The sequence below is a fragment of the Pseudophryne corroboree genome, chromosome 3, assembly GCF_028390025.1.
Source record: "Pseudophryne corroboree isolate aPseCor3 chromosome 3, aPseCor3.hap2, whole genome shotgun sequence".
NCBI classification, from domain to species: domain Eukaryota; kingdom Metazoa; phylum Chordata; class Amphibia; order Anura; family Myobatrachidae; genus Pseudophryne; species Pseudophryne corroboree.
Window position 1 is genome coordinate 507637839 of NC_086446.1, and position 12966 is coordinate 507650804.

At 47.8% G+C, this 12966-nt stretch overlaps 1 protein-coding gene and 1 long non-coding RNA gene across 3 annotated transcripts in view; one reads left to right on the forward strand and one right to left on the reverse strand.

Moving 5' to 3' along the window:
- TVP23C (trans-golgi network vesicle protein 23 homolog C) overlaps nt 1-7093 on the reverse strand; it is a 62601-nt gene extending 55508 nt beyond the window's left edge. The window contains exon 1 of the mRNA XM_063961027.1: nt 6925-7093. Within this exon, the coding sequence (XP_063817097.1) occupies nt 6925-7056 (132 nt within the window). The 5' untranslated portion in view covers nt 7057-7093. The remainder of the gene's footprint in view (nt 1-6924) is intronic.
- Nucleotides 7003-12966, forward strand: part of LOC135056179 (uncharacterized) — a 126323-nt gene continuing 120359 nt past the window's right edge. For both annotated transcript variants that reach the window (XR_010243914.1, XR_010243913.1), the window contains exon 1: nt 7003-7297. This is a non-coding gene — a long non-coding RNA (uncharacterized LOC135056179). The remainder of the gene's footprint in view (nt 7298-12966) is intronic.

Sequence of the window (12966 nt, forward strand, 5' to 3'; positions counted from 1 at the left end):
GTAAAATAAAAAACCTAAGCTAAACTTTTCTAAGCAGCTCTTTAGGAGAGCCACCTAGATTGCACCCTTCTCGGCCGGGCACAAAAATCTAACTGAGGCTTGGAGGAGTGTCATAGGGGGAGGAGCCAGTGCACACCACCTGATCCTGAAGCTTTACTTTTTGTGCCCTGTCTCCTGCGGAGCCGCTATTCCCCATGGTCCTTTCAGGAACCCCAGCATCCACTAGGACGATAGAGAAAAGTGAATATCGCAGAGCAGATTACAGTATGGGAGCAAATTGTATTCACATCAGATCCATCCTGAGGTGACCATAACCCTTTCACACATGTGACCCGGGACTTGGCCAGATCTAGCAAGCTAGCAAATTCCTGGGTCTCAGCCTGACGCTGGTCTTCGTCCCTAGTCATTTCCTTTCACATATACAGAAAACCTGGATTGAAGCGCTTTCATGTGCAAAAGCCTGGGTTTTAGATATATATACTGTATGTGAAAGGGGTACCTAATATCCCTTTACAGACATGCAACTAAATCCCGGGTTTATGCATATGATCGCGCACCAACCCGGGATTAGTGCAAGTGTGAAAGGACGCAACCCGGGAGTAAGTCCTGGGTCCATGACCATACTCCCGACCGAGGTCACGGAGCAGAGACCAGGGAATTTGCTGGCTGCTAGACCCAGCAAACTCCCGAGTCACATGTGTGAAAGGGGTATTAGGGGAAGAGCTGCCATGTTCAGTGGCTGCAGAAGAAAAGGGACTGCTGCCACAAGAAATTGTCAGAGGGGTTTATTTACCATGCAATGGCTTACAAACGCTGTCAGGTCTCAGCTCGTTTAAGACTCAAATTAAAACAGCAATGATTTCAATAGCAAAACATTGCTTGCTCAGTAAAACAACAAACCAAATGTGAGAATAATAGAGCAACAGCTATTAAAATAAGAATTTACTTACCGATAATTCTATTTCTCATAGTCCGTAGTGGATGCTGGGGACTCCGTCAGGACCATGGGGAATAGCGGGCTCCGCAGGAGATAGGGCACATCTAAAAAAGCTTTTAGGTCACATGGTGCGTACTGGCTCCTCCCCCTATGACCCTCCTCCAAGCCTCAGTTAGGTACTGTGCCCGGACGAGCGTACACAATAAGGAAGGATCTTGAATCCCGGGTAAGACTCATACCAGCCACACCAATCACACCGTACAACTTGTGATCTGAACCCAGTTAACAGTATGATAACAAAACGAAGTAGCCTCTGAAAAGATGGCTCACAACAACAGTAATAACCCGATTTTGTAACAATAACTATGTACAAGCATTGCAGACAATCCGCACTTGGGATGGGCGCCCAGCATCCACTACGGACTATGAGAAATAGAATTATCGGTAAGTAAATTCTTATTTTCTCTAACGTCCTAGTGGATGCTGGGGACTCCGTCAGGACCATGGGGATTATACCAAAGCTCCCAAACGGGCGGGAGAGTGCGGATGACTCTGCAGCACCGAATGAGAAAACTCCAGGTCCTCTGTAGCCAGAGTATCAAATTTGTAAAATTTTACAAACGTGTTCTCCCCTGACCACGTAGCTGCTCGGCAAAGTTGTAATGCCGAGACCCCTCGGGCAGCCGCCCAAGATGAGCCCACCTTCCTTGTGGAGTGGGCCTTTACAGATTTAGGCTGTGGCACGCCTGCCACAGAATGTGCAAGTTGGATTGTGCTACAGATCCAACGTGCAATCGTCTGTTTAGACGCAGGAGCACCCATCTTGTTGGGTGCATACAATGTAAACAACGAGTCAGTTTTTCTGACTCCAGCTGTCCTTGAAATATATATTTTTAATGCTCTGACAACGTCCAGTAACTTGGAGTCCTCCAAGTCGCTAGTAGCCGCAGGCACCACAATAGGCTGGTTTAAGTGAAATGCCGAAACCACCTTAGGGAGAAATTGAGGACGTGTCCTCAATTCTGCCCTGTCCGAATGGAATATCAGATATGGGCTCTTGTATGACAAAGCTGCCAACTCTGAAACTCTCCTGGCAGAAGCCAGGGCCAACAGCATGGTTACCTTCCATGTAAGGTATTTTAATTCTACCGATTTTAACGGCTCAAACCAATGAGATTTGAGAAAATTTAGAACCACGTTCAAATCCCACGGTGCCACTGGAGGCACTATTGGGGGTTGTATATGTAGTACACCTTTGACAAAAGTTTGTACTTCAGGCACTGACGCCAATTCCTTCTGGAAGAAAATTGATAAGGCCGAAATTTGAACTTTAATGGACCCCAATTTTAGGCCCATAGACAATCCTGCTTGCAGGAAATGTAAGAATCGACCCAATTGAAATTCTTCCGTTGGAGCCTTCTTGGCCTCACACCACGCAACATATTTTCGCCAAATGCGGTGATAATGTTGTACAGTCACTTCCTTTCTAGCCTTATTCAAGGTAGGAATAACTTCCTCTGGAATGCCCTTTTCTTTTAGAATCCGGCGTTCAACCGCCATGCCGTCAAACGCAGACGCGGTAAGTCTTGGAACATACAAGGTCCCTGCTGAAGCAGATCCCGTCTTAGAGGTAGAGGCCACGGATCCTCCGTGAGCATCTCTTGAAGTTCCGGATACCAAGTTCTTCTTGGCCAGTCCGGAGCCACCAGTATCGTTCTTACTCCTCTTTTCCGTATAATTCTCAGTACCTTTGGTATGAGAGGCAGAGGAGGGAACACATACACTGACTGGTACACCCACGGTGTTACCAGAGCGTCCACAGCTATTGCCTGAGGGTCTCTTGACCTGGCGCAATACCTGTCCAATTTTTTGTTGAGGCGAGACGCCATCATGTCCACCTTTGGTTTTTCCCAACGGTTCACAATCATGTGAAAAACTTCTGGATGAAGTCCCCACTCTCCCGGGTGAAGGTCGTGTCTGCTGAGGAAATCTGCTTCCCAGTTGTCCACTCCCGGGATGAACACTGCTGACAGTGCTATGACATGATTCTCCGCCCAGCGCAGAATCCTTGCAGCTTCTGCCATTGCACTCCTGCTTCTCGTGCCGCCTTGTCGGTTTACGTGGGCGACTGCCGTGATGTTGTCGGACTGGATCAACACCGGCTGACCCTGAAGCAGCGGTTTTGCCAGACTTAGAGCATTGTAGATCGCTCTTAGCTCCAGTATATTTATGTGAAGAGACGTCTCCAGGTTTGACCACACGCCCTGGAAGTTTCTTCCCTTTGTGACTGCTCCCCAACCTCGTAGGCTGGCATCCGTAGTCACCAGGACCCAGTCCTGTATGCCGAATCTGCGGCCCACTAACAGATGGGCAGTCTGCAACCACCACAGGAGAGACAACCTTGTTCTCGGTGACAGTGTTATCCGCTGATGCATGTGCAGATGCGATCCGGACCATTTGTCTAGCAGATCCCACTGAAATGTCCGTGCATGGAATCTGCCGAATGGAATCGCTTCGTACGAAGCCACCATCTTTCCCAGGACTCTTGTGCATTGATGTACTGACACAGTTCCTGGTTTTAGGAGGTTCCTGACAAGTTCGGATAACTCCCTTGCTTTCTCCTCCGGGAGAAACACCTTTTTCTGAACCGTGTCCAGAATCATTCCTAGGAACAGCAGACGAGTTGTCGGGGACAATTGAGATTTTGGAAGATTCAGAATCCACCCGTGTTGCTGAAGCACTACCTGGGTTAGTGCTACACCGACTTCCAGCTGTTCTCTGGACTTTGCCCTTATCAGGAGATCGTCCAAGTAAGGGATAATTAATACGCCTTTTCTTCGTAGAAGAACCATCATTTCGGTCATTACCTTGGTAAAGACCCGAGGGGCCGTGGACAAACCAAACGGCAGCGTTTGAAACTGATAATGACAGTCTTGTATCACGAACCTGAGATACCCTTGGTGTGAGGGGTAAATTGGGACATGCAGATAAGCATCTTTTATGTCCAGGGACACCATGAAGTCCCCTTCTTCCAGATTCGCTATCACTGCTCTGAGTGACTCCATCTTGAACTTGAATTTCTGTATGTACAGGTTCAAGGATTTCAGGTTTAGAATAGGTCTTACCGAACCGTCCGGCTTCGGTACCACAAATAGTGTGGAATAATACCCCTTTCCCTGTTGTAGGAGGGGTACCTTGACTATCACCTGCTGAGAATACAGCTTGTGAATGGCTTCCAAAACCGACGTCCTTTCTGAGGGAGACGTTGGTAAAGCAGACTTTAGGAACCGGCGAGGGGGAAACCTTTCGAACTCCAGCATGTAACCCTGAGATATTATCTGCAGGACCCACGGGTCCACTTGTGAGTGAGCCCATTGATTGCTGAAAATCTTGAGTCGACCCCCCACCGTTCCTGGGTCCGCTTGTAAAGCCCCAGCGTCATGCTGATGGCTTTGTAGAAGCCGGGGCGGGCTTCTGTTCCTGGGCAGGGGCTGCGTGCTGCCCTTTCTTACCCTTTCCTCTGCCTCTCGGCAGATAAGACTGTCCTTTTGGTCGCTTTTTATATGAGCGAAAGGACTGCGGCTGAAAAGACGGTGTCCTTTTCTGTTGTGAAGGGGTCTGAGGTAAAAAGGTGGACTTGCCGGCAGTTGCCGTGGTCACCAGGTCCGAAAGACCGACCCCAAACAATTCCTCTCCTTTATATGGCAATACTTCCATATGCCTCTTGGAATCCGCATCACCTGACCACTGTCGCGTCCATAAACTTCTTCTGGCAGATATGGACATCGCGCTTACTCTTGATGCTAGAGTACAAACATCCCTCTGAGCATCTCGCATATAAAGAAAAGCATCCTTTAATTGCTCTAGAGTCAATAAAATACTGTCCCTATCCAGGGTCTCAATATTTTCAGTCAGAGAATCCAACCACACTACCCCAGCACTGCACATCCAGGCTGAGGCTATTGCCGGTCGCAGTATAACACCAGTATGTGTGTATATACTCTTCAGTGTAGTTTCCAGCCTCCTATCTGCTGGATCCTTGAGGGCGGCCGTATCAGGAGACGGCAACGCCACTTGCTTTGATAAACGTGTGAGCGCCTTATCCACCTTAGGGGGTGTTTCCCAGCGCGCCCTAACCTCTGGTGGGAAAGGGTATAATGCCAACAACTTCTTTGAAATTAGCAATTTTCTATCGGGGGTAACCCACGCTTCATCACACACATCATTCAATTCCTCTGATTCTGGGAAAAATACAGGTAGTTTTTTCACCCCCCACATAATACCCCTTTTTGAGGTACCAGCAGTATCAGAGATCTGTAACGCCTCCTTCATTGCCGTGATCATATAACGTGTGGCCCTATTGGAAAATACGTTTGTTTCTTCACCGTCGACACTAGATTCATCTGTGTCGGTACCCGTGTCGACTGACTGAGGTAAAGGACGTTTTACAGCCCCTGACGGTGTCTGAGACGCCTGAACCGGTACTAACTGGTTTGCCGGGCGTCTCATTTCGTCAACTGACTTTTGTAGTGTGCTGACATTATCACGTAATTCCATAACTAAAGCCATCCATTCCGGTGTCGACTCCCTAGGGGGTGACATTACCATCATCGGCAATTGCTCTGCCTCCACACCAACATCGTCCTCATACATGTCGACACACCCGTACCGACACACAGCAGCCACACAGGGAATGCTCTAATCGAAGACAGGACCCCTTAGCCCTTTGGGGAGACAGAGGGAGAGTTTGCCAGCACACACCAAAAGCGCTATAAATGTATATAAACAACCCTAGAAGGTGTTGTTTACTATATATGCGCTCTTAATATATAAATATCGCCAATTTATGCCCCCCTTCTCTTTGTTACCCTGTTTCTGTAGTGCAGTGCAGGGGAGAGTCCTGGGAGCCTTCCTCACCAGCGGAGCTGAGCAGGAAAATGGCGCTGAGTGCTGAGGAGAATAAGCTCCGCCCCTTTTTCGGCGGGATTTTTCTCCCGGTTTTTAAGAAACTGGCCTGGGTCAAAATACATACATATAGCCTTAATGGGTATATGTGATGTATTTCTTTTGCCACTAAAGGTAATTATATTGCTGCCCAGGGCGCCCCCAGCAAGCAGCGCCCTGCACCCTCCGTGACTGAGTCAGTGAGCCGTGTGACAACAATGGCGCACAGCTGCAGTGCTGTGCGCTACCTTCATGAAGACTGTGGAGTCTTCTGCCGCCTGTTTTCCGGACCTCCGTTCTGCCGTCTCTTCAGCGTCTGTAAGGGGGATCGGCGGCGCGGCTCCGGGACGAACCCCAGGCTGACCTGTGTTCCGACTCCCTCTGGAGCTAAGTGTCCAGTAGCCTAAGACTCCAATCCATCCTGCACGCAGGTGAGTTGGAAATCTCTCCCCTAAGTCCCTCGATGCAGTGATCCTGTTGCCAGCAGGAATCACTGAGATTGAAACCTAAAAAAAAAACTTTTCTAAACAGCTCTTTAAGAGAGCCACCTAGATTGCACCCTCTCGGACGGGCACAAAAACCTAACTGAGGCTTGGAGGAGGGTCATAGGGGGAGGAGCCAGTACGCACCATGTGACCTAAAAGCTTTTTTAGATGTGCCCTGTCTCCTGCGGAGCCCGCTATTCCCCATGGTCCTGACGGAGTCCCCAGCATCCACTAGGACGTTAGAGAAATGTTGGTATTTTATTGAAGATAAATTAAACAATGAAATTAAACCCTTGTTACTTTTTACTGATGCCCAGTCTTAAGATAGTAATAAAATTACAAATATACAGAAAATAGCTCATACTACCTTAAACACCCACACACAGCCATCAGTATTTGTTTTTATTATCTAAGGAATGTAGTATAACTTTGCATGCAGTATCTGCCATAACTCAATCCCTCATTACCCCAACAGCAGTTAAACATCCTATAACTGTCGTAGAACTATAACTCCCAGCATCATGAGACCCCCATGATCTCCCAGCTGACTGTTATTACCTGCCGCATCATATCAGCTCCAACCAGCACCCAGCAGCTACTCACTTCCGGGACACGAGTTACTTCCGGGATAGCTAGATGCGCGCCCCCTACTATGCGTGGCCGCGCATTACTCGCACGCTGACGCCACATATTATTGCATAGTATACAGCAGCTGCTCCACGCGGTCAGAGTCTGGGTGTCAGCCTAGTCCGGACTGCGGATGGTGATTGTGTTATGGGTCAGGTGGCAATATATTGTGTTGGGAAAATTACACTGCCAAATCCCGCCCGTCAGTGACAGATGTAAAATAGCACAAAAAAGGAGAGAGGAGTAAGGAGTCGATGCTTCTAGACATAATATCCAGCTACATGTGCAACTGGGTATATGGATGGTAGGTCAACACTACTTAGGTTGACAATCAATAGGTCGACCACTATCGGTCGACATACATGGTCAACATAGGAAAAAGGTAAATGGCTGACACATGAAAAGGTCAACATTGCTTTAAAAAAAAAAAATTAGTAACTTTTTCATAGTTTACCATACATGTGAACTACGTTTGGGAATACGGCAGCGGTAGCGGAGCGTGACACCTTGCACATGCAAGGGGATGCGGTGCACTGATTGGGGTTCCTGGTCATGTTATAAAAAATCCACACCAAAACCAGTCAAAAATGTTATGTCGACCTTTTCATGTGTCGACCTGTCCCTTATCGCCATTTTCATGTGTCTACCATTTTCCCATGTCGACCAGGTTAATGTCAACCAATAGTGGTCGACCTAATGACTTTCGACCTTAACTAGGTCGAGCGACCCTTTATACCATAACCGTGCAACTGATTGTAAGCTTGTGAGCAGGGCCTTCCTACCTTTGACTGTTATTACCCAGTTTTGTCTTATCATTGTGTTCAGGTGTAAAGCGCAACGAAAATTGCTGTGCTATATAAGAAACTATTAATAAATAAATAATACCTGTATGGGTGACTACAAAATAGTTTATTGCTTCTACACATTTATAATTCATTTTTTTATTTAACTGTTACCCTTTGAGAACCACTAATACCGCTTTCAGATCGCAAATGCTGGATCCCACCCGGTAAGAGAAACGTGTCCTTACCGGGTGGGATCCGGAATTTGCTCCGCTTTGGTGGCTTTCCGACCCGGCAATATACCGGGTCGGTTGCCATAGCAGCGGCGGGGCGCAGCAGGGGCGGGGGTGAAGGCGGCGCTGGGAGATAAGCTCATCTCCTGCGCCGCCTCTCCCTATGCTGTGAATGGGAGCCGTGTTGCATCGAAACGGCTCCCATTCACACTGCACCTGACCTGGTATTCAACCCAGTAATAACCCTTTTTTACCGGGTTGAATTACCGACAGGCGACCCGCTAATTCGGCCAAAGTGCTTTCACATCGTACACTGACCCGTTTCGACGCGGCAATATGCCGTGTAGATACCGGGTTATTTGTGCGATGTGAAAGGGGTATTAGATAAACATCTCTAACGAGAACTGCAACATTCCACTAACTGGCTATGGGGCAAATTTATTAAAGAGTTTTTCATAAAATACTTAAAAGATGAAGTTTTCGCTAAATATTGTCTAAATTGTATATCATGCTAAACAACAAAATAAAAATCTACATGTCCAGTCAGAGAATTTCAGTCAAATGTAATGGTGCCCATACACTTGTGCAATGCCCCGTGACGCGACATCGCGGGGAATCGCACCGGCAGTTCTGGTGCGATGAAATCGCACCTGAACTGCCAAAAAGATTACCATGCGATCATGCGATAGATCACATGGTAATCATGTGATGGGCACGCCACCGACGAGTGGGAGCGGCCGCTCCCAACGGGTGCCCATCGTACATCGCAGTGCGATATATAGCATGTGTTTCTAAAAACACATGCGATTGCACTGCGATTCGATAAATATGTGCAGCACATAATATCTTGAGACGCGATATTCGACCGGTGTGCCCACGCATCGCGTCGAAAGGTACTAAAATGTGCATACAATCCTTCGATTTCTCTCACAGATGTGGTCGAAATCGACGTATAGTACCGATAATCTCATAAGTGTATGGGCACCATAACAAAGAAAAAGTACTTAATTAAGGAACATATTACTTGTGACAGCGAAGGGAGTAATTTATCTGCTTGAATGCCCTTGTGGCCATTTATATAGTACAGGTTGAGCATCCCATATCCAAATATTCCGAAATACGGAATATTCCAAAATACGGTATTTTTTGAGTGAGACTGAGATAGTGAAACATTTGTTTTCTGATTACTCAATGTACACAAACTTTGTGTATTGAACAAAGTTATTACAAATATTGTATTAAATGACCTTCCGTCTGTGTGTATAAGGTTTATATGAAACATAAATGAATTGTGTGAATGTACACACACATTGTTTAATGCACAAAGTTATAAAAAATATTGGCTAAAATGACCTTCAGGCTGTGTGTATAAGGTGTATATGAAACATAAATGCATTCTGTGCTTAGATATCTCTAAGCACAGATATCTCATTATGGTATGCAGTTATTCCAAAATACGGAAAAATCCGATATCCAAAATACTTCTGGTCCCAAGCATTTTGGATAAGGGATAATCAACCTGTATATAGGCCAATCTAAATATATATAGTATATAGGCCAAACAAAAAGACAACTAAAAGAAGAATATCCGAGCACATTCTGAATATAAAAAAGGGATTAGAGACACATAGGCTACGGCCACATACATGGGCTCCTATGCAGGCGCCCACACATATGCGTCAGTCCCGCCGCCGCCGGATCCGACCGCAGCATAACGGGATTTTAATGTGAACACATCCATTTCAATGTATGCGTTCACACAGTGCAGCTGTGCCGCACTGTGGGGGTCATTCCGACCTGATCGCATGCTGCTGTTTTTCACAGCGCAGCGATCAGGTCACTACTGTGCATGCGTATGCACCGCAATGCGCAGGCGCGTCATACGGGTACAAAGCGGATCGTTGCTGTGCGATGAATTGGCAACTGACCGTTTTCCGGGAGTGCCGTGGAAAACGCAGGCGTGTCCAGGTGTTTGCAGGGCGGGTGTCTGACGTCAATTCCTGACAGGCTGAAGTGATCGCAGTGGCTGAGTAAGTTCAGAGCTACTCAGAAACTGCACAAAAACTTTTCTCTAACGTCCTAGTGGATGCTGGGAACTCCGAAAGGACCATGGGGAATAGCGGCTCCGCAGGAGTCTGGGCACAACTAAAAGAAAGCTTTTAGACTACCTGGTGTGCACTGGCTTCTCCCACTATGACCCTCCTCCAAGCCTCAGTTAGATTTTTGTGCCCGGCCGAGGTTGGATGCACACTAGGGGCTCTCCTGAGCTCTTAGAAAGAAAGTATATTTTAGGTTTTTTATTTTACAGTGAGACCTGCTGGCAACAGGCTCACTGCAACGAGGGACTAAGGGGAGAAGAAGCGAACCTACCTGCTTGCAGCTAGCTTGGGCTTCTTAGGCTACTGGACACCATTAGCTCCAGAGGGATCGACCGCATGGAACTGGCCTTGGTGTTCGTTCCCGGAGCCGCGCCGCCGTCCCCCTTACAGAGCCAGAAGCAAGAAGAAGTCCGGAAAATCGGCGGCATGAAGACTTCTGTCTTCACCAAGGTAGTGCACAGCACTGCAGCTGTGCGCCATTGCTCCTCATACACACTTCACACTCCGGTCACTGATGGGTGCAGGGCGCTGGCGGGGGGGGGCGCCCTGAGCAGCAATAAAAACACCTTGGCTGGCAAAACAATCACAATATATAGCCCCAAAGGCTATATATGTGATAATTACCCCTGCCAGAATCCTTAAAAAAGCGGGAGAATAGTCCGCGAAAAAGGGGCGGAGCTATCTCCTTCAGCACACTGGCGCCATTTTTCCCTCACAGTTCCGCTGGAAGGAAGCTCCCTGGCTCTCCCCTGCAGTCTACACTACAGAAAAGGGTAAAAAAGAGAGGGGGGGCACTAAATTTAGGCGCAGTAAATATTATAGCAGCTATAGGGGACATAGGGGGTAATTCTGAGTTGATCGCAGCAGGAAATTTTTTAGCAGTTGGGCAAAACCATGTGCACTGTAGGGGAGGCAGATATAACATGTGCAGAAAGAGTTAGATTTGGGTGTGGTGTGTTCAATCTGCAATCTAATTTGCAGTGTAAAAATAAAGCAGCCAGTATTTACCCTGCACAGAAACGAAATAACCCACCCAAATCTAACTCTCTCTGCAAATGTTATATCTGCTCCCACTGCTGTGCACATGGTTTTGCCCAGTTGCTAACAGAATTCCTGCTGCGATCAACTTGGAATTACCCCCATAATTCAGTTAGTCCCTGCATTATATAGCGCTCTGGTGTGTGCTGGCATACTCTCTCTCTGTCTCCCCAAAGGGCTTCTGTGGGGTCCTGTCCTCTGTTAGAGCATTCCCGGTGTGTGTGCGGTGTGTAGGTACGGCTGTGTCGACATGTTTGAGGAGGAAAATTATGTGGAGGCGGAGCAGATGCCTATAGAAGTGATGTCACCCCCTGCGGGGCAGACACCTGAGTGGATGGTTTTATGGAAGGAATTACGTGCAAGTGTCGACTCCTTACACAAAAAATTTGACGACATGCCAAATGCGGGACAGCCAGCTTCTCAGCTCGTGCCTGCCCAGGTGTCTCAAAGGCCATCAGGGGCTCTAAAACGCCCGCTACCTCAGATGGCAGACGCAGATGTCGACACGGATACTGATACCAGTGTCGACAACGATGAGTCTAATCTAATGTCCACTAAGGCCATTAGTTGCATGATTGAGGCAATGAAAGAGGTGTTACACATTTCAGATATAAACCCAGGTACCACTAAAAAGGGTATTATGTTTGGGGAGAAAAAAATACCCGTAGTTTTTCCCCCATCTGAAGAATTAAATGAAGTGTGTGAAGAAGCGTGGGCTTTCCCTGATAAAAGATTGATAATCTCAAAAAAATTACTAATGGCGTTCCCTTTCCCGCCAGAGGATAGGGCACGTTGGGAAACACCTCCTAGGGTGGATAAAGCGCTCACACGTTTGTCTAAAAAGGTGGCACTTCCGTCTCCGGATACGGCCGCCCTGAAGGAGCCTGCGGATAGAAAGCAGGAGGCGATCCTGAAGTCTATATATACACACACAGGCATTATACTTAGACCAGCTATTGCGTCAGCATGGATGTGCAGTGCTGCCGCTGCATGGTCAGATTCCCTGTCAGAAAATATTGACACCCTAGACAGGGACACTATTCTGCTAACCATAGAGCATATAAAAGACTCAGTCTTATACATGAGAGATGCACAGAGGGAGATCTGCCGGCTGGCATCTAAAATAAGTGCATTGTCCATTTCTGCTCGGAGAGGCTTATGGACTCGGCAGTGGACAGGGGATGCAGATTCCAAAAGGCACATGGAAGTTTTGCCTTATAAGGGTGAGGAGTTATTCGGGGATGGTCTCTCGGACCTCGTTTCCACAGCAACAGCTGGGAAGTCAGCATTTTTACCCCATGTTCCCTCACAGCCTAAAAAAGCGCAGTTTTATCAGGTACAGTCCTTTCGGACCCAGAAAAACAGGCGAGGAAAAGGCGGGTCCTTTCTGTCCAGGGGCAGAGGTAGGGGAAAAAGGCTGCAACAAACAGCTGGTTCCCAGGAGCAAAAGTCCTCCCTCGCTTCTTCCAAGTCCGCCGCATGACTGTGGGGCTCCACAGGCGGAGCCAGGTACGGTGGGGGGCCGCCTCAAAAATTTCAGCGATCAGTGGGCTCGCTCATAGGTGGATCCCTGGATCTTTCAAGTAGTATCTCAGGGGTACAAGCTGGAATTCGAGGCGTCTCCCCCCCGCCGTTTCCTCAAATCTGCCTTGCCAACAACTCTTTCGGACAGGGAGGCTGTGCTAGAGGCAATGCACAAGCTGTATTCCCAGCAGGTGATAGTCAAGGTGCCCCTCCTTCAACAAGGACGGGGTTACTATTCCACACTGTTTGTGGTACCGAAACCGTACGGTTCGGTGAGACCCATTTTAAATTTGAAAT